Genomic DNA, 21,446 nt, shown 5'->3' on the forward strand with positions numbered 1-21,446 from the left:
GCCAGTGCTTCGTTTGTTCATTCTGATGCTGAGCCATTTGCTAGTGGCTCTGGGAGCTGGACATTGCCACTGGGGCTTGACTTCTCGTGGCCTCTGCCACACGACATCAGAGGTGCAAGGCTCTATAACTAGGTTTCCTTCCTTTCTCTCATGTACTTAGACACTGTCTTCACTGAACAAAAGTTTGTATTTGGAATTTGTTCTTTTCATACTCTTTCTAGCCTTCTTGCCTGATTGAAATATATCTTTTATTATATCTTTCCTAGTGTCAGAATCTCCATGACTCAGAACACTTAACGTGGCTCATTGTAAATCACATTCAAGATCTGATCAACTTGTCCCATGAGCCACCAGTACAAGACTTTATTAGTGCCATTCATCGTAATTCTGCGGCTAGTGGCCTTTTCATCCAGGCAATTCAGTCTCGTTGTGAAAATCTTTCAACTGTAAGTCTTTAGCCTGCAAGTGTGCTTTCTCTGCCTTAAAAATGAAGCACTAGAATTTTGTCAGTACCAATTACCAGTCTGAGAAAAAATAACTTCTTGTTCCTTCTCAACATTAGCCAACCACCCTGAAGAAAACACTTCAGTGCTTGGAAGGCATCCATCTCAGCCAGTCCGGTGCTGTGCTCACGTTGTATGTGGACAGGCTCCTGGGTACTCCCTTCCGTGCGCTGGCTCGCATGGTCGACACTCTGGCCTGTCGCCGCGTAGAAATGCTTTTGGCAGCAAATTTACAGGTACAAGATGGTGGTTTATATAAAAACTTAGCAAGTCAATCAAAACATTTGGTCTATGGGCCACTGATAGGAGCATGTATGCCATGTTTGTTATTCATGTATCTAACCAAGTGCTTCTAGTCTGTTCTTACTAATAGATAAACTGTGCATACCATTTTATTCTTTTAAAGTGGGTGTGAGATTATATGTATCAAAATCCCTGATGTGTTCTTGTATGTGTAGAGCAGCATGGCCCAGTTGCCAGTGGAAGAACTGAACAGAATCCAGGAGCACCTCCAGAATAGTGGGCTTGCACAAAGGTAAGGCTGCAGCATGGGATCCTGGCATTTGAGCTACCAGGGTATAAGGACTTGGATATGTTCAGGAACAAATAGCGAGACATGGGAGACTCCTGAACCTTATGGCTGTTGAAGGGATGGGAAGTGTATTTGTTGCCTCCACTTCTGGACCCTTGATGAATGAGAGTAAATGCATAACTTAGTAGCTAGGTTAGAAGGATTAAACCTGAGAGCACTACCTGGCTCTTGGCACATGCACATTACATTTATGTCTTGTTAAGTGCCATCTCTTTATAACTACTCATTTGCTTAATTGTTTGAAAGTCTTTTAGAAGCCTTTATTAGAAACATTTCCGTCTGTAGTGTGAGCATAGTTCCTTGAGTTACAAGATAAATTAAGAAAATCTTTTATCGCTTCCATTGCAGATAGGGGTAGGGAACACACACATATGTACATCAGAAAGGGTGATTCTGTCCTAATTTAGTCTTTAGAGGGTTTTTATGGTGATGTTTCTTAATGGGACAGAGTATAGTCGAGATAATTTTTCAGTCTTTAGAGCCACATGATGTCATTTGACATACGAAGTATCACATTGACTTTGGATGGTAAGAGAGCAAATTGTTATTGTGCTTGACTATAGACATAGTCATAGACCAAAATGAGAAAGATGATAATTATAATACATTTGACTAGATGAAATGATTCTTTTATGAAATGACATTCATAATGGAATAAACTGTATCATTATGGGGAAATAATTTGTACACTTGGGTGTTAGAAGAATTTATCTATTTCTCATATATTACAAATAACACTGGCTAGAAATGTATAGCTCAGTGGTAGAGCACTTGTCTAGCATGCCCAAGCCCCTGTGTTCATTCCTCAATACTGTCAAGAAAAGAAAGAATAGAATAGCTTTGTTAGCTGTTATGTAGTGCATTGCCTAATAGAATGATGAGCATAAATGAAATTTCTGGAAAATATCAACAAGGTATAAATTGTGGTAATTTAAACTAACTAGGTTCTAAGTGTGCATCATGACTTTAGAATGTTCAAAGTATGTTTAACCTTGTTTTAAGAAGCTACTTCTGTTCATTGGTTTTACGTGTTTCTAGGAGCCATCTTTCTTAAACTGAGATTTCAAACTAAAGGATCAACTGTTCTGTGGTTTCATTTGTGTTTCAGACACCAAAGGCTCTACTCCCTGCTGGACAGGTTCCGACTCTCTACCGTGCAAGATTCACTTAGCCCCTTGCCCCCAGTTACTTCCCACCCACTGGATGGGGATGGGCACACTTCTTTGGAAACAGTGATTCCAGACAAAGTAAGTGTCCTGTATATCTAAGTGTGCTGGCCGGGAACCATGTGAAGACAATAATAGCCTTTGTCTACAATGAGGGTAAGAGTAGATGTCAGTCTACACAGGGCCCCTGATACTCAACTCAGGTTTATTAGCAACTCTGCTTGTAGATTAGAGTGGAATATGGATGCCATGAGGTCCTAATGAGAAAATGATGATGATGATGATGATGATGATGTGTAACTTTTGTGGAGGAGTGTGGGGTCAAGGTCAGGTGGCTAGTTGGCAAGTCAGGAGAAGTTAGTTGTGGCCCAGCGCCTATGACTGCAAATATTGTCAAGCACATGCTATCAAACTTTGCCTGTGTACATCTCCCTGAACTTTCTACCTCCTATGAAGTGTTAACACCTCCTGCTACTAGGTAGTATATAATGGGTATAATAGGTTGTCACCTTCACCGTTCATACTTGAGATTTAGAGATTGTTAGGACCTTAGGTGGGGAGGAGATGTGATTTTAGAAACCTGCAGCTCATAGAAGAAAGCATACGTTTGCCCCAGGCTTGATCTGGCTGCTGAGGAAGATGAAGCATAGCCATTCAGTATTGTGCACACTCCAGTAGAGTGTAGATGGTACAGTATCAAGGAGTGGGTAGAGGAAAGGTTGCTAACTCTCAGAACTTTGCTGAGTTTGCACGGACTGCTAGAAGTTCTATGGGTGGAAAAGAAGAGGGCATTCAGGCTCAGAACAACAGAGGGAAGATTGATGAGCTGTAAGCCCAAGGTGTGTCTGATGTCTGTACAGGCAGCCAGGGTCCCAGTGCTGCAGGCACAGCCCAGAGGAGCAGCCAAAGTGTCTAACCAATCATGTTCCCCTTTTTTGCTTCTTTTTCTCAAGAGGCGCAGCCAAAGTGTCTAACCAATCATGTTCCTCTTTTTTGCTTCTTTTTCTCAGGACTGGTACCTTCAGCTTGTAAGATCCCAGTGTTGGACCAAATCAGATTCTGCACTGCTGGAAGGTGCAGAGTTGGTGAATCGCATCCCTGCTGAAGACATGAATGACTTCATGATGAGCTCGGTAGGGCAACAATGGGAGGCCAGGGAATCACCAGCTCTGCTTATCTTTTTTATATTACTTGTATCTTAGTTAGGATTTCTATTGCTGCAATGAAGCAAGCACCATGACCAAAAAGCAAATCGGGGAAGAAAGGGTTTATTTGGCTTATACTTACACATCATGGTCCATCATTGAAGGAAATCAGGACAGGAACAGGGCAGGATCCTGGAGGCAGGAGCTGATACAGAGGCCATGAAGGGTGCTGTTGACTGGCTTATTCCTCATAGCTTGCTCAGCCTGCTTCTTATAGAACCCAAGACTATCAGCCCAGGGATGACACTACCCACAATGGACTGGACTCTCCCCATCAATCACTAATTTAAAAAATGCCCTATAGGCCTGCCTACAACCCAATCTTATAGAGACCATTTTCTTAATTGAGGTTCCCTCCTCTCAGATGACTTTAGCTTGTGTCAAGTTGACATAAAACTATCCAGCATAATTTCTGTGATTAATATATGGCAGTGTGTGGGGGACTTGAGTGTAGCAAGGGCAACATTAGGCAAAGCACATGGAGGCTCTAATAAAAAAATGTCACATGAAAGCTATAATCCAGAATAGCACACCAGTACATGGGGAGTGAATAGGATGCTATTTCAACCAAATTGTATTCCTAAAGAGGAAAGTTGTTTTAACTTCATCTTTCATGTGTTTAAAGAAAATGAGTGGCCATAAGCTATAATCAGTCCATCATCATTCATTTCATGACCACATGTGTTCACTGTAGTCTGGAAATTGATTGTTAATAGCCCGTTTGTTTTAGTTAGGATTTCTAGTGCTGTGAAGAGACACCATTAACATGACAATTTTTATAAAGAAAGCATTTAGTTGGGTATCGCTTACAGTTTCAGAGGTTTAGTCATTATCATCATGACGAGAAGCATGGCAGCATGCAGACAACCATGGTGCTGGAGAAGGAACTGAGAGTTCTGCATCTCGATCCACAGGCCACAGAAGATTGTGTGCCACCCTGAGAGTAGCTTGAGCATATGAGACCTCAAAATGCACTTCTTCTAACAAGGGGCTGGCTATAACTCCTAATACTGCAACTTCCTGTGGGCCAAGTGTTCAAACATTTGAGTCTATGGGAGCCATAATTATGCAAACCATCACACCCCTGTATTATTATCTCATTGCTGTGTTCAAACATCCTGACAAAAAGCAGTTTACAGGAGGAAGGGTTTGTTTTGGTTCACAGTTCAAGGGTACAGTCCTCATGGCAGGGAAAGCATGGTAGGAGGAGCTTGAGGTGTCTGGTCACTTGGCATCCACAGTCTGAAAACAGAAAGAAGTGAATACTGGTGCTCCACTTGCTTTCTCCTTTTTATTTAGTCCAAGATCCCTGCCCACAATTAAAATGGGTCTTCCCACCTCAGTTAACCTAAACAAGAAAATCCCTGATAGGCACACCAGAGGCTTGTCTTCTAAGTAATTGTAGATCTTGCTAAGTTGACCTCAGTATTATCCATCATGCCCACCATGTGGTGAGGTGCCCTATCCCCTCTAGATATAGAGGAATTCTTTTCTACTTACCCCTCAAATATCAGAAGGTATACTGCAGAGTTGGTCTAGACCTTGAAAACATTAGTTCCCTGCTCTTGGCTCTACTGCCAAGCATCCTTAAGCTACCTTAATGGGCTGCTTTCTTGCCCCAGTGAAGACAAGGACCCACAGCTCCTTGACATATGCCATTGGGAAAAAGAGAAGCAGAAACTGAGGTTAATGGGAGGTGTGGGGGTAGGGCACACAAGAAGAGATCCAAAGTACAGGATCAGTGAGTTAAATTTTTCCATGTTGCTAAGTGGCCTATTAACAACTATGAAAGTTCCAGCTGTGACCATAGGAATGTCTGATTTGGGGGTACTAATGATGAAATACAGTTTTTAATATTAAAGCTTGATGTTCTATTTGAAAAATTGTTCTTTCCCCTAACTCCTTAAATGGCTAAAAATATTGGCAAAATATAATAAAAACTGTCATATGAGGCCAGGCATGGTGGCACATCCTCTTAATCTCAACACTTGGGAGACAGAGACAGGAGGATCTCTATTTATGGCATGTTGGTCTACATACAGTGAAAGTCTATCTCCAAATAAATAAATGAATAAGTAAAATTTGTTAAATTTTGTCATGTGAAATGCTGATTTTCCAACCAGATCTTTATCACACATAAGACCACCTTCCCTTGTTCCAGATGCTGTTATGCCTCAGGCTACAACAATGCCTGGCATATTAGCCTTGGTGTACTGTTTATGTCAATTAAAATTTGCCATTCTAGAATTATTTCAGAGAAATCTAAGATCATAAAAGTAAAAATACTACTGTAAAATTCAAGTACGACAAAGAAGCCAGAAGTATTTTCTGAATGTACGTTAAATGGAATTGTTGATATATTTTTAATGTATATAATATACTTTTTAAATAGAAAATTCAACTTAGTTTTATCTTTTATCTATTTATATGATAACTAAGACCCTTTCCAGATAATATTTTTCTACTTCTATTACTGTAACAAGTAACTTGAGGCAAGCTGCTTTATAAGGAAAAGAGGATTATTTTGACCGGTAGCTCTACAGATACAAGGTCCAAGGGCTCATCTGGTGATGGCCTTCTTGAGGTCAGAGTCCCAGTGTGGTAGAGAGAATCTTCTATGGCAAAAAGTAAGGAGCCTGAGTGTCCATGTTTCTAGAATATTTTCACAGGCATGTACTCTAGTCTGGATTATCTCGGAAATAAATGCTTGTTGCATTAGCTATGTGAAGGAAAGCTTACCATCTTTGCTTTTGTTTGTCTGGCCTATAATGTTTGATCCAGGAGTTCAACCTAAGCCTTTTGGCTCCTTGCTTAAGCCTTGGCATGAGTGAGATTGCTACTGGCCAGAAGAGTCACCTTTTTGAAGCAGCCCGGGGGGTGACTCTGGACCGGGTGACCAGTGTTGTTCAGCAGCTTCCTGCTGTCCATCAAGTCTTTCAGCCTTTTCTGCCTATAGAGCCCACAGCCTACTGGAGCAAGTTGAATGATCTACTTGGTAATTTAAATATTGTTTCCTTAGATGTTTCTCTCTTTATGTGTCTCTGTCTCTCTGTCTGTCTGTCTGTCTCTCTCTGGAGTGATGGGATGGTGGTAGCAAAATGTGCAAGCCAGAGGGAGGCAAGGTCTCTCACTGAAGCTAGAGCTGCCATCTCTACTAGATTCACTGACCAATAGGCCTTTGGTGTCCTGCTGTCTCAGCTGAGGTTACAGGTGCATATCCCACGTAGGTTTAATGTGAGTGCCAGGATTCCAAACTCAAGTCCTCATGCTGTGTAGCATACACTTTATACACTGAACCATCTTCTCGACCCAAGTTATCTTAAATTTTTAATTATTTTATGTGTATTGGTGTTTTATCTGCATATATGTCTGCATCACATGCATGTAGTGCCCATGGAGCCAGAAGTTGGCATCAGATCTCATGGACTGGAGTTACAGGTGGTTGTGAGCCACTATGTGGCAACTGGGGATTGAACATAGGCCCAATGGAAGAGCAGCCAATACTCTCAACTGCTGAGCTATGTCTCTAATCCCAGGTTATCATAGTTTTAAAAAGTATTTCAGATCCAGCATGGTGCTTCGCCCCAAGCACATATATAGTCAGGGCTGTTGTTCTAAAACACTGGCAGGCTGACATAAATGAGAAACTGCACCAAATTCTTAACTCTAAACTGTCTTTCTTTGTTACTACTACTCTTGGACCTAGATTATCATGGTTCTAAGCCCTTCAGGAATACTGGCTTAGTCTCAGGGCAAACCAGGTACAGACTGTACGTAGCACATATGGGTGGGCATGTACAAATGTGCTGTCTTGGTGTTAGCATCCTCAAATCCACATAGCCATGTGAAGCACAGTCCGAGTCACTCATGCCAGTCTCATGTTTCAGGTGATGCTGCATCATACCAGTCTCTGACCACACTTGCCCGTGCCCTGGCACAATACCTGGTGGTGGTCTCCAAAGTGCCTGCTCATTTGCACCTTCCCCCTGACAAGGAGGGGGACATAGTGAAGTTTGTGGTAATGACACTTGAGGTAAGAGCAGCCCTGAAATGCTGTGTCTCTGTGAGGATAGGCTATGTGAGTAGCACTAAGATGAAAGCCAACAGCTGACTCAGTGTGGTAGTGCACGCCTATTAGCCCAGCTACTTTGGAAGTAGAGGCTGGAGAATTGTGGGTTCCTGGCTTGTAAGGATGTGTCTGGGTACAGAGCTAGAGCCTTTTTCAGTAAACTTTAGGCAGGAAGAGAATGCCTATTGTCAAAATCTAATTCCTGACTTTACTGAGTCTTTCACCCTCGCCACAACACCCACAGCGAACCAAGGAGGTCTTTAAGACATCCTCTTGTCTCAGTACTACAATCCTAAGGTGGATCCTAATTAAAATCTAGGCAGTGTTATGTTTTAAGTTGGGCAATAACTTAGGCATCTCACCCCCAGAAAATTGAACACTTGGCCCCTCAAAGTATGTATACACATGCTCTGTAGTTTTGTTACCTTGCCATATGACTACTAGAAAAGAGCTTCAACCAGTGCCAGAGCTGTGCGCCATCCTGAGCAAGAGTTGACTCATTACACTAAGAAAAGAAAGTTTCCTGAGGAAGTGTGGTACAGAGGCACCAGCTGAACCAGGCTGAGTTAGGTAGTCTTAGCTTGTCTTAGCCCAGTGGAGACTGGAAAGCAAGTGTATGTGTTAAGTACTGGGTGGCAGCTCCTAGTCATACCCTGAACCTCACAGGCAATGTCATGGTGCTTGGTTCCCACAACAACGCTGAAGGATGAACTCTCTGTTCCCATTTTACACATAGGGAAGGAAGCTCAGAGAGGTTCAGAAACTTGCTAGAAGTCACTAGTCATAAATACTCCAAACTCAGCTTTGTGACTGAGATTTAAACATCCTATTTGGAAATCCTATGTTACAGGAGCCCTTGAGAAAAGCCTCTGCCTGGAGGCTGTGTAGCTCAGGACAAGTTTCTCTAGCTACCCAGGGTTCTAAAGGATAAAGATATCTGGGTGGTTGAGTACTCTAACAGAGGGAAAGCTGGAACTTTGAGGTATAGGTGGATCAGGACTGAATATTAAGAAACCTAGGAATGACAACCTAGAAACCTGGGTCGAAACCATTTTTCTAGAAGGAAGTTGGCTCATCTCTTGGCCTCTCCATCTTTCCATGGTCTTCCATAACTTTTTTTTTCTTGCGATATTTTTTTTTATTTTTATTGAGAAAAGGAGAAAAAAAAAAACAAGTTTCCACTTCCTCCCAGCCTCCCATTTCCCTCCCCCTCCTCCCACTCTTCTCCCCCTCCTCCCACCCTTCTCCCCCTGCCCCCACTCCTCTCCCCCTCCCTCTCCAGTCCAAAGAGCAGTCAGGGTTCCCTGCCCTGTGGTAAGTCCTAGGTCCTCCCCTCTCCGTCCATTTCTAGGAAGGTGAACATCCAAACTGGCTAGTCTCCCACAAAGCCAGTACATTACGTAGGTTCAAAACCCCGTGCCATTGTCCTTGGCTTCTCATCAGCCCTCATTGTTCGCCATGCTCAGAGAGTCCAGTTTTATCCCATGCTTTTTCAGTCACAGTCCAGCTGGCCTTGGTGAGCTCACAATAGATCAGCTCCACTGTCTCAGTGGGTGGGTGCACCCCTCGTGGTCCCGACTTCTTTGCTCATGTTCTCCCTCCTTCTGCTCCGGAAGCACAATTCTTAGTTAAGGGAGCCACCTTAGGGTTGGCAAGAGACTTGAACCTAGAGTGGCTCCCAGATGCCCAAGCCGAGGTCCCCAGTTAGTTCCTTGAGCAGCTGAGGATAGGGAACCTGAAATGACCCTATCCTATAGCAATACTGACGAATATCTTGCATATCATCATAGAACCTTCATCTGGTGATGGATGGAGATAGAGACAGAGACCCACACTGGAGCACTGGACTGAGCTCCCAAGGTCTTCCATAACTTTTAATGGCACTGTTCTCTAGAGATACAGGAGGCACAGAGTACTGGGTGAGCATTCTAACAGTGCTTCCCTTTAGGCCCTGTCATGGCATTTGATCCATGAGCAAATCCCACTGAGTCTGGACCTCCAAGCCGGGCTAGACTGCTGCTGCCTGGCACTACAGGTGCCTGGCCTCTGGGGGCTGCTGTCCTCCCCAGAGTATGTGACCCATGCCTGCTCCCTCATCCACTGCGTGCGATTCATCCTGGAAGCCAGTAAGTCCTTGTCTATGAATAACTTTGTCTTCACAAATACATATCAATCATGAATACTTTTTCTTCTTGTCTCCTATTTCCCAAGAACCAGTTAGGACTTGGAGTGGAATGGATGAATTATAGGTGCTGCCTTTAGAAGGCCCCATCTTTCCACTCCCAGACCTTGATATTACACTGGAACTTAACTAGAATTTTCTTTTCTAGTTATTTTGTTTAGAGTTTGTAGTTCCAGCTTTTAAAAAATACTTTTTAAGTTTTATCCCTTTGATCTTTAGTCTTAGTTGGCTATTTGATGTTCTTAATCCTGAATGATTATAAAATTAACAAGATTACATTCAATAGATGACTTCTGTTAAAGTTGAAGTGTGTGCTTGCATGCTACATTGTAATGCTAATGTGTTATAAAATAAAAGGATTCATTCTTTTCTAGGAACAGTGTCCTCAACAAGGGTCATTAGCTAAAAATTTTTAAAAATTGGACATTATAGTTTACATGTTAGAGGATGTTTTGAAGTTTTATGTTTTTAAATTAAACATTATAGAGTGGTGTTTTGATCTTTCATTGTTTAAATTGTTTTCATCTGTGCATTTGTAGTCAACTTGGAAGCAAAGATCCAGGGATTAATTTTAAAAAGCTAAGCTTCTTAGTCATAGTGATGCTTTTAGCAGTATTGGCTGATAAATAGTTTGATAAAAACTCTCAGAGTGGAGATGGCACTGAAATGTAGAAGCACAAGTCTTTGTGTATTCATGATTATCCAAAGCACTGATGCCTGCATTTAGTGTTATCCAGTGCTTTTAGTTTTACTGAGATTGTCTCTAGAAATCTAGCCTTAAGTTGACATAGCTGTCTTTGCAAGTTTTTATGAGGCTGCACAGGTTTGGAGACTTGAGTAGAAAGTAGGGTTAAAGTGTATGTTCTGCTGTGATTTCAGTTGCAGTGCAGCCTGGGGACCAGCTTCTCGGTCCAGAAAGCAGGTCAGATACTCCAAGGGCTATCAGAAAGGAAGGAGAAGACTCAAACATACAAAGTAAGTCATAGGACCTCCCTACTCTTTTCCCCCTTCCGTGTTTCTTTGGGGCCTTCAATCATTCACAAAAGAAACTTGTCAAGTGGGACTCTGAACTCTACGAAACCCTCTAGAGCTCATCCAGAGGATTGAGGTTTTCTGACGATGGATGCATCCATATTCCTGTTTTTGTGTGCCCTGTTTTTCCGGTGAAGACTCCCTCTCCCCTTGGACGAACTTGGTTCATCCTACATCCTTCCTCACAGCCTGGATTTGCACCTCTTTTCTGGGAAGCCCCCATCTTAGTCCTCAGTACTTAACACATGACTCCTACTTGAGGATGAAAATATGTTTTTCTTGTCTGTATTCCCAAAATTGCTGCTTGGCCTGTTGTAAGTGTACATTAAATTTTGAATAAATAACTCAAAACACTAAGGAATTTGAAGTTAGTGCAGATACTCACATAGTATACTGTAACCTTAATGACTGTTTCAGACATCTCTTTTGGTAGCATTTGGTAACTTGTTTTGTGACAGAATATTACTCTGTAGCCCAGGCTGGCAGTGAATTCATGACCTTCCTGCCTCAACCTCCTAAGTGGTAGATGCTATTACATTGAAAAAAAAATTACTGAAATCACCATCATTTAAAACTGTTCTGAACTTAGGTACCACATTGTCTTTTTCTGATCTTCCTTATTGCTTCTAGGGTAGTTGTGGCAAGACAGAACACATTTCACCAACTGAATTTTTGCCTCCTAACTAGGCTTCTAGAATGTTTTTAGTTCCTTGACCCTAGAGGCTCAAATAGTAGGAATGCAACCTACAGCTGCAGCCCTTCTCACACAGGTGGGAAAGCAGGCGCCATGAATGTTTATCTTTCCTAGGGTCACAGGAGCCTCAGCCCTGCTTTATTGCTCCAGAAATAGGTATAGAGAAATGCTTAGTCACAGCCCAGCATTGTGACATGAGCCTGTCTGTAATTGCAGCACTAAGGAGGCCAAAGTAGGAGGGTCATGAATTTGAGTTGAGCTGAGAGAAACCATTTTAAAAGTTGGAGATACTTGGGCTGGAGAGATGGCTCAGTGGTTAAGAGCTTTGCCTGCTCTTCCAGAGTTCCTGAGTTCAATTCCCAGCAACCACATGGTGGCTCACAACCATATACAGTGAGATTTGGTGCCTTCTTCTGGCCTGCAGGGATACACTCAGGCAGAATACTGTATACATAATTAATAAATAATTTTAAAAAAAAAGATGGAGATACTTATAGACAGAGCTTCCTTGTCTGTAGTCTTCCAGCTCCTGTTCCAAAATTTTAGGGTTCCATAGTGGCCCATAAGCAACGCCATTTAAGTATATGCTGGGTTCTCACTTTGTTTCTGTCTTGAGCCCCTACAGTTCCTGCAGTTGAGTTATGATTTCATAATTTCTTATTAATACTCACAAAGTGAGGAAACCTCCACCTCATAGCTTGTTTCCCCCCCCCCCCCCCAGGTTAGCAGGAGCTCAGGTAATTCTGTGAGGATAAGATGCAGGTAAGAAAATCAAGCCATGTGAAGCACTAAGGCAAATGCCCACCATCATGAGACTGGGCAGGTTGGCCCAGTGGCAGGAGATTACTTAATTAAGGCCTATATAATTATGCTCATCTGTAACTCTCTTGAGGTCAGTTAATGAGATTCTGGTCAGAAGTAGTAACTTGGGTTTTATTAAGTTTTTTAAGTCACCTCCAGTTAGTACTTTTTTTGTTTAATTTTATGTGTGAAGATGTTTTCTGCATGTATGCTGCACCACATGCATGCATTGCCCAAGGAGGCCAGAGGAAAGTGCCAGATCTCATGGGAGTAGAGTTACAGATAGTTAGGAGCTACCATGTGGTTGCTGGGAATTGAACCCAGGTCCTCTTAACTGCTCAGCTATCTCTTCCTTCCTAGTTGATGCTACTTGAAGTTAGTCTAATATGCATCATTCTTTTAGCTAGGGGCTTAATTCCTTAAGTTTAATAAGGATCCTTTTTCTATACTAGGAAGTTGCCTAAATTGTTGAATCTCATGGGCAAAGGTAACTATCTGTCCATTTTACTACTTGTTTAGTAACAAGTAGTTTTCTAATTCCATGCTATATTGAGATTCAGGAAATATGAACAGTCCCTGCCTTCAAGACTCTGACAGGACAGTTTGGTGGCTCTGGAATTTTCATCATCACTCTGCCTCTAAAATTTCCATCCAAGGCTGAAACTCAGGTTCAAGACTATTACTGTATTCGCCACAGAAATTGTAAGAATTGCTGGTTTTGGATGCATTCCAGGTGGGCTTATGTGAGTAGCCAACAGTCTGGTAGACTGGACAGGGGTTGGTAGGCTTGATACGCTCTTCTCCATGGGTATACAGAGGAAGGATAGCAGAGTTGCAGTGTGTTTTGACAGAATCTGCCCTCTTGATCACCATTCTCTATGTAGATCCCAGTTATATCACTTCGGCCTGCGAGATGGTGGCAGAGATGGTGGAATCCCTGCAGTCAGTGCTGGCCTTGGGCCACAAAAGGAACAGTACTCTGCCTTCATTCCTCACGGCAGTGCTTAAGAATATTGTCATCAGTCTGGCGCGTCTCCCCCTGGTCAACAGCTATACGCGTGTGCCCCCTCTGGTAAGTCATTGCTGAAATAGGATAGGTGGTATTTACTAGCAGCCTTGGGGTGGGGTGATCCTAAGACTGAAGTGGAATATTTTGGGGAAGATTCAGGAGAAGGGGGGCAAGAGTACTGGAATCTTGTGCATGCAAGGCAAATGTCATACCTATCACTGAGGTACATTTTCCACCCTTGGTTTTTTTGTTTTTGAGATTATAATTTAATTATAATATTTCTCCTTTCTCTTTCCTCCCTTTTAACCTTCCCATGTGTCCCTCCTGATCTTTAAATTCATGGCCTTTTTATTCACTAATTGTTACTGTGTGTGTGTGTGTGCGAGAGAGAGAGAGAGAGAGAGAGAGAGAGAGAGAGAGAAGAAGAAGAAGAAAGTGTGTGTGTGTGTCTATTCTTAAATATAACCTGATTAGTCTGTATAATCCTCCCTGTATGTATGTTTTCAGAACTGAACAACCAATTGGTATGTTCTTCTGGTAAGGCCACCTTTCCTGTTTCCAGCTTTCCTCAATTGCCTATATAGTTCTTTTTATAGGATGAGGCCTCATGCAGACCTTTGATTTTGATTTGGGGGGGGGGGTAGGATCTTGCTCAATTTGATATGTAACCAGGGCTGGCCTCAAACTTGAGATCCTCTTCTCTATTTCCCTAATGCTAGAATTAGCTATAGGCATTCATGCCCACTTATCACACAATCTTTATTGCCGTAACACTCTCTGTGGTAGTTCCAGCATTTTGCATGTGGGTAGTTGTGACACCTGTATTGTTCCCCAGGCATTCTGTGTAGTGGTTATTTTCAAAATGAACTAAAGTACTAACCTTCATTTCCACTGATGTGTTCATGTTGGATGTGATTCTGAAGTGATTAGACTAATTATGGTAAACCTGAAATTTTACTCTTCAATTATTTTCTTTAAAAGGTGTCACCTTTGAAGATTTCATACAAAGCTGGGCATAGTGGTGTGTGGGGAAAAAAACCAACACGATTTCTGAGTTTTAGGCCAGCCTGGTCTACATTGTTCCAGTATAGCCAGAGCTACATAATGAGAGACTGTATCAGAGAGAAAGAAAGATTGATTCTTAAATTTAGGGACAAGCACTATTGTGGGTTTTCTCTTGAAATTTTCTTCGCATATCAGCATAAAATAGACAGGCTCTTGGTTCAGCAGGAACTTAGCATGGGAAAAGGGTTAACAGCAGCTATGCTGACCTAAGTCTGCTGAAATAGCACACTAGACATATCCTTTCCTACAAAAATCCTCAACAAGAAAACAAAGCTGGCTCATAGCTGACTTAAGCCAGAACACAAAACCAGGCCCAAGGGAAAAGTACTTTTTTTCTTCCTAGAATAGGGCATGTGCCTACTGCTGGGCCACAGTCTCTACATGCGTGTATTCGCATGTAAGATCCTGGAAAAGTTCACATTTAGAAAGTGACAGTCATTGGACCTTAGAGTTGCAGAGGCCCATTTTGAGTACTGTGGCTTCACTGTGCTGGAAGTACTTACAGAAAGAGCTGTGGACATTGGGAAGAGCACAATAGAAATCCAGGAGATCATCCAACATTGCTGCATGGGTTTTAACCCTGGGCAGGAAGCATTCTTTGTGGAGACTGTGCAGGAAGGCAGTATAGAGGTCATAGAAGGCTATAGGGGATCTGCCTACATAGGCCATGTGCTGTAGGTAAAACTCCATCAAGTGCTTTTAATCTGCTCCCTTAAATGCCCTGGGTACAAAGGCAACTGTAGCAAGCATTGCAGAACCTCCCCTGGGCATGCCCCAGAGACTTTTATGCTTGTATAAGAGATTTATAGAAGGCTTTACTATGATAAAGAGAGCTTGGTTGTAGGAATCTGGGGAGGCTCTGTTAGGTCCTCATGGCTTCACTGAGGCACATAGCTGAGCTGGCAAGATGGTCTTGCTACTGGAATAATATAGGATGTGCCTCAGGGTTTCGTTTTGTGCATGGTGCTTGTCTGGATATCTAATGGCAGAACTCAACTTGTCAGAATTGATAGAATGAACAGTAGGGTTGGCCTTGTGCCTGACTGCCAACACATATTTATACACGGGACTGAACTTCATTAGTGTTTGCCTTTTTTCTAACACACATTAATGTTTGTGGGCCCCAGCATTTCCCACAAGGAATCTAGCTTGTGTACAGCCCGGTCTGAAGGTGTAACAAGAAGAGGATTGGCTTTGGGAAGGCAGAACAGAGTGGTGGGAGTCAAGCTTGGGCTTAAAGGTTCTAGCAAAGGGGTGGGAGCCTTTTGTGGAAAAGCACTGGCTCTGGAAAAATCTGTGTGAGTAGTGAGGGGAGTGCAGCTGGCTCAGTGGGGAGACTAGTTGAGATAAGGGGGGGGGGTGTCTCTTGTTTTCCTAGTGGCATCTCCATCCAGTTGTTACTCTCTTTTCCTCTTCTCAGGTATGGAAACTTGGGTGGTCACCCAAACCTGGAGGGGATTTTGGCACAGTGTTCCCTGAGATCCCTGTAGAATTCCTCCAGGAGAAGGAGATCCTCAAGGAGTTCATCTATCGCATCAACACCCTAGGTACCCCACAATCCTCCTCAGTCCCCATATACCACACACATGCCCGAAGCTCCAGGGTAGTGCCATCTCATGACAACTGGAAAGGTTCTGGGATAATGGGAACGGAACAAACCTTCACACATTTCACAGCACATATGGAATTATGATAAGAAAATAGACCTAGGGGCTGGAGAGATGGCTCAGTGGTTAAGAGCATTGCCTGCTCTTCCAGAGTCCTGAGTTCAATTCCCGGCAACCACATGGTGGCTCACAACCATCTGTAATGAGGTCTGGTGCCCTCTTCTGGCCTGCAGACATACACACAGACAGAATATTGTATATATAACAAATAAATAAATAAATATTTTTTAAAAAAAAAAAAAGAAAGAAAATAGACCTAGGTGCTAGACGAGGCAGTGTGTATGGTTGCATATCAGGCTTTTTGAACAAAGATACACATGTAAGAAGCCAGATCCTGTCTTCATATTCAGACTAAACTGTACAAGTGGGCTGGGAATATGGCTCACTCTGTAGTGTTTGCCTAGCACCAATTAAGACCAGAGTTCAGTCTCCAGGGCTACAGCAACAAACTGTAAGTAGTGGAAGTGATTTCCTCTGTCTGCTACTTTGACCTCGTGTTCTCACTTAGGTCATTTTTCTCCTATGTGAAATGTGCAACTTGGGGAACATGGCAGGCTAAGTGTCACAGGAGCCAGGGTGGTAGGATGAGGGAAGATAGATTTGGCCAGACAGCCCCACTCATCCCTTGGCTGAACAATGTGGGACCCACAGTGCTATGGCCCATAAAATGGGTATTGTGTCCACTTGATGTGTTTGCCACAGATGTGAACATGAAGAATATACTTAGTGTCTTAGCAGCAGCGTGAGTAGTTCTCCTGTCAGGCTTCTTCTCTTGATTTCTGAAGTACAATCTAAATTGCCCCCCTCCCCCCCCCGCCTTTTTTTTTCTGGATGAGGGTGCGTCTTAGCCACTGTTCTATTACTGTGAAAAGATACCATGAAGAAGGTAACTCTTATGAAAAAAAGCATTTAGTTGGAGGCTTGCTTTCAGTTTCAGTAGGTTAGTCCATTATTATCATGGTGGGAAGTAGACAGGCATGTTGCTAGAGCAGTAGCTGAGAGCTTTATATCTTGATCCACAAACAGCAGGCAGAGAGAGAGAGAGATACAGGGCTAGGTGTGAGCTTTTCAAACCTCATTGTTTTCTCACAGTGGCATATGTCCTCTAACAAGGCCTCATCTCCTCACCTTTCTCAAACAGTTTATCAACTGGGGGCTAAATATGCAAATATGGGGACCAAACTCTTTCAAACCACACAGGGTGTGATTGGGTAGTGTGATTATAATCTTCATAGCCTTCCCCTGCTGGGGTATTTCCTGGAAGAGCCCAGGTACCTGATCCACTGTCTGATCCATGTTAGTACCTTAGGCTTCTTCAGGTTTTCTTATTCAGATTTCAGCAGCCTACCTCAGTTTCCTATGTCCATAAATTAAACAGTTTATCACTGTCCCCAGTAACTTCTGAGTAGGAATCAGGCAACTCTTATGAAGAATTGTTTTCCTGCCTGTCTTAGTTATGTTTCTGTTACTTTAGTAAACACCATGACCAAAAGCAACATGGGAAAGAAAGGGTTTATTTCTCCTGATAACACAAAGGTCTATCCCTGAAGGAAGCCAGGACAGGAACCTAGAGGCAGAAACAGGAGTAGAAGCCATGGAGGAATGCTGCTTGCCAGCTTGCTCACCAGGGCTTACTCCGCCTGCTTTATCAAAGCATGTAGGACCCCCACCCCAGGAGTGGTACCACATATATGGGCTGGGCCCTGCCACACCAATCACTAGTTAAGCAAATTCCCTTCAAACTCACTTGAGTCTGAGTCATACCCTATGTTCCAGGAGATCCGAGATTTGATATTCTTCGTTTCTATCTTTGTTCCATCCTTGCCTTACAAGGAGTACTGCAGATCTTCTTGACTCATGGTGGGAACACCAAATGCAGCCATTTGTTGAACTTTACTCTGATGTAGCTCTTTAGTGAACCTGAGGAATGGCCTCCTAGATTGCCTTTGCTGCTTGCTGGAGTGTTCCCAGCCCCATGCCATGCTTTTCCAATCTGTTCTGAGTGGTTTTCATTATTTATGTTTATTTACTTTATGGAGACATGACTCACATGAACATGCCCATAGTGCAGCGTGTACATGGAGGGCAGAGGATAGTTAGCAGGAATTGGTTGTCTCCTTTTCCCATGTAGTTCCTGGGAATTGAACTCATATTGTCAGCCATCTTGCTGACACTAATCTCACCAGCTTTACAGAGACCGAATTATCATGTATGTGGTTCTGTGGTCTGGTCTGAAATCTCATGGTCAGACTTAAGGTGACACTTTAAAAATGCTTCATAGACAGGAATAGCCTGGCCTGCTTGAATGAAACCTGTGTGGACATCCTTGTCACTGTACCACACAATGGGGAATTGAAGGGCAGTCTGGGCTGCTGAACTTGGCCTATGCCTCTTGACCTTGATAGCATAACTGACTTCCATGTACTACAGTGTCCTTCATGGTAAATGGAGAGACTGGTATTCCCTATGCTATAGGATTGCCCTGAAGATCTTCGCTAGGAACATCACTAAAGGCGTTATATTGTCAGTGTTTTTTCATGGATTTGGAGAGTTGGGAAACTATCTAATGTAATGATTGATTCCCAGGGTGGACCAGTCGTACCCAGTTCGAAGAAACTTGGGCCACCCTCCTTGGTGTCTTGGTGACCCAGCCCCTAGTGATGGAACAGGAGGAGAGCCCACCAGAGGTGAGACTTCTATAGCTAGAAGGTGGCTAAATAGGAACCTGTAGCTATGGCAGCTTGGTGACTGTTTGGGAACAGGAAAGCAGGCTGATCATATCTCAGCTGATGCTCCACAATAAAGACAAGCCCTCTGAGAGGTTTGGAGACTGAGGCTTCCAGTAGCTAGGATGCAACTTTTACTATGATACCTTCCACATCAGTGGAATAAGATTGTTCTCTGTCAGCACTTTTGCATTCTGTTGTTCATTTATCACTATCTGAAGGAATATCATTGAACTAAAACAAAAAAGGCCATGAATCCAGGTCATGTTCTTGTTTCTTGTTTGTTTTGTTTTTAATTATCTTAGAGGTTTTGTTTGTTTAGTATTAATGTACACCATGCTAATAAGACATGAATAACGCCCATAGTTTTTTGTTTGCTTAGTATTAATGTACACCATGCTAATAAGACATGAATAACGCCCATAGTTTTTTGTTTGCTTAATATTAATGTTCACCATGCTAATAAGACATGAATAACACCCATAGTTTTGTATGTTCAAAGTCCTGGGATATGAGCCCTTGGTTCTGAGAGATGTGAAATGAACTTGTGGAGATGACAGATAAGAGAGTGAATCTATATAGGTCACAAGTCGTCAAGATCATCTTCCAACGTTTCTGTAACTGCCAGGTTGCCGGTGTTCTCAAATGATAGTATTTAAGAGCAATGTCCTCTGAGGTAAATGCCTATTTGGAGTTCTGTGCCAAATATTTGCATACTTCAGGTTTACTCCAAAGTCTAGGTATATAGATGTGTGACCAATGCCAAACAAACTTGAACAAAAGACTCTGGCTATGGGAAGCCACAGGACTTAAGGAATCCAATTCTCCTCTCTGAAGCCTTATGGCCCTTGTGCTCTGTGTGAAGTAGAGGCAGAATAAGTGGTTGGTATCTTGTTGTCATGTTGTCAATGTGTGGACTGTTCCTCTAGGAAGATACAGAAAGGACCCAGATCCATGTCCTGGCTGTGCAGGCCATCACCTCTCTAGTGCTCAGTGCAATGACTGTGCCTGTGGCTGGCAATCCAGCTGTAAGCTGCTTGGAGCAACAGCCCCGGAACAAGCCTCTGAAGGTTCTCGATACCAGGTTTGCCTGAGTTTCTATGTGGGCTACATTCTATTGCAGAGGATGGTGAGGTAGCCCACTCCACTTTTAAATTCCCATACCCTTTCCTTTGTTAAAAGAATTGATGTAATATGTGTCTGTGGCCCTGCCCAGGGATATAGATCCTAAAGTGATTTTGGTCATTGGTGACAAGCTGAAGATTTAGTGTGAAATTGTATGAGCTTCACTGGGTATTCAGGCTCAGACATTTGGGTCAGGAATAAGCACCTGCAGCAGGGTTTGCTTGCTGTTACACCAGCTGCTTCAGGCAAGTGAAAGAGAAGTCCTGGTGGTTTTCATGGTTTTCATTCCTGTGATGTTTGAAAAAAGCAAACATGTTCTTTCTTTTGGTTCTGAATTTTAGATTTGGAAGAAAATTGAGCATGATCAGAGGGATTGTAGAACAAGAGATCCAAGAAATGGTTTCCCAGAGAGAGAATACTGCCACTCACCATTCTCACCAAGCCTGGGATCCTGTCCCTTCCCTGTTGCCAGCTACTACAGGTACAGGAAGGAACTAGAACAAGAGTGTGGCTAGCATTCTTTTTAAAAAAAAAAATGTTTATTTTTATTTTATATTCATTGGTGCTTTGCCTGCATGTCTGTGTCAGATCTTGGAGTTACAGACAACTGTGAGCTGCCGTATGAGTGCTGGGAATTGAACTCAGGTCCTCTGGAAGAGCTGTCAGTGCTCTTAACCGCTGAGCCTTCTGTCCAGCCATGGCTAGCATTCTTGCTGTGGCTTAACAAGAAGGCTGCATGCTGAGTGTATTGCCCCCATTCACAAGTCTCATGCTTTGTCTGGACTTGTACCACCATAAGCACCAGGATGTATCCTGCTTCAATGAAGAGAATTTTGTAGGTTCTTTTTCTTTCCATTGTGTTTATTAATTGTACAAGTTACTGTGTTGCATAAAGACATTTTTGTACAAGTGCATAATGTATACTAAATGAACCCCCTCCAAAACCTCCTTACCCTTCCCTTTGCCATCACCCTCGTTATTATTGAACAAACTGCTTCAATCTTATAATTACCTCATTCTTTTAGGAATTTAAGTACCTTGAAGACTTTATTTGGGGAAGTTTCTGTATGGAAATTCAGTGTGTTGTGTATCTCAAAATGATTTTGGGAACATTGAATTTAACAGAGCAGTGTGACTTTAAATGGCCATGGGCCTAGACCTTGAGGAGCCTCTGTCTGGGCCAATAGAGTGGGTGAGAAATGACATACTTGCTCTGTAGAGTCTTGAGAAAGGTGTGGATAGATAGCTATAGGAACTCAGAATACAGCTCTAAGAGCATCAGAGTGCCTTGGGGAGAGAATGGGTGGTGTGAGATCTAACACTGTTAGCTTGAGGCAGCCATAGGAAAAGAGTCTAGTTTGCCTACCAGGCTTGCCAGCTCAACAGGTTACCAAGTGACAGTACTACAAGACCTCCTGGGCCTCTGTATATCTGAGCCATCTTGCCAATGAAGAGGATAACCGGATTGGGCAAACATCTGTCCAGCCAGTCAGGGTCTTATGCAGTGCTATGCTGATGTTTTACAGGTGCCCTCATCAGCCATGACAAACTACTACTGCAGATCAACTCAGAGCGGGAGCTAGGCAACATGAGCTACAAGCTGGGCCAGG

The 21,446-nt window shown here is 42.9% G+C and overlaps 1 protein-coding gene across 2 annotated transcripts in view; it reads left to right on the forward strand.

Annotated features, from left to right (window-relative positions):
* LOC121459250 (huntingtin) overlaps nt 1-21,446 on the forward strand; it is a 144,534-nt gene that overhangs the window by 105,820 nt on the left and 17,268 nt on the right. For both annotated transcript variants that reach the window (XM_041668794.1, XM_041668795.1), the window contains exons 43-57: nt 267-446; nt 563-739; nt 962-1,038; nt 2,204-2,342; nt 3,272-3,394; nt 6,248-6,461; nt 7,354-7,499; nt 9,484-9,661; nt 10,597-10,692; nt 13,129-13,316; nt 15,739-15,865; nt 18,572-18,672; nt 19,641-19,795; nt 20,178-20,317; nt 21,363-21,445. In XM_041668794.1, the coding sequence (XP_041524728.1) occupies nt 267-446; nt 563-739; nt 962-1,038; nt 2,204-2,342; nt 3,272-3,394; nt 6,248-6,461; nt 7,354-7,499; nt 9,484-9,661; nt 10,597-10,692; nt 13,129-13,316; nt 15,739-15,865; nt 18,572-18,672; nt 19,641-19,795; nt 20,178-20,317; nt 21,363-21,445 (2,124 nt within the window). The remainder of the gene's footprint in view (nt 1-266; nt 447-562; nt 740-961; nt 1,039-2,203; nt 2,343-3,271; nt 3,395-6,247; nt 6,462-7,353; nt 7,500-9,483; nt 9,662-10,596; nt 10,693-13,128; nt 13,317-15,738; nt 15,866-18,571; nt 18,673-19,640; nt 19,796-20,177; nt 20,318-21,362; nt 21,446) is intronic.

Source organism: Microtus oregoni, unplaced genomic scaffold, assembly GCF_018167655.1.
Source record: "Microtus oregoni isolate MIOR12 unplaced genomic scaffold, Mior012 000019F_ref0000042, whole genome shotgun sequence".
Classification (NCBI taxonomy): domain Eukaryota; kingdom Metazoa; phylum Chordata; class Mammalia; order Rodentia; family Cricetidae; genus Microtus; species Microtus oregoni.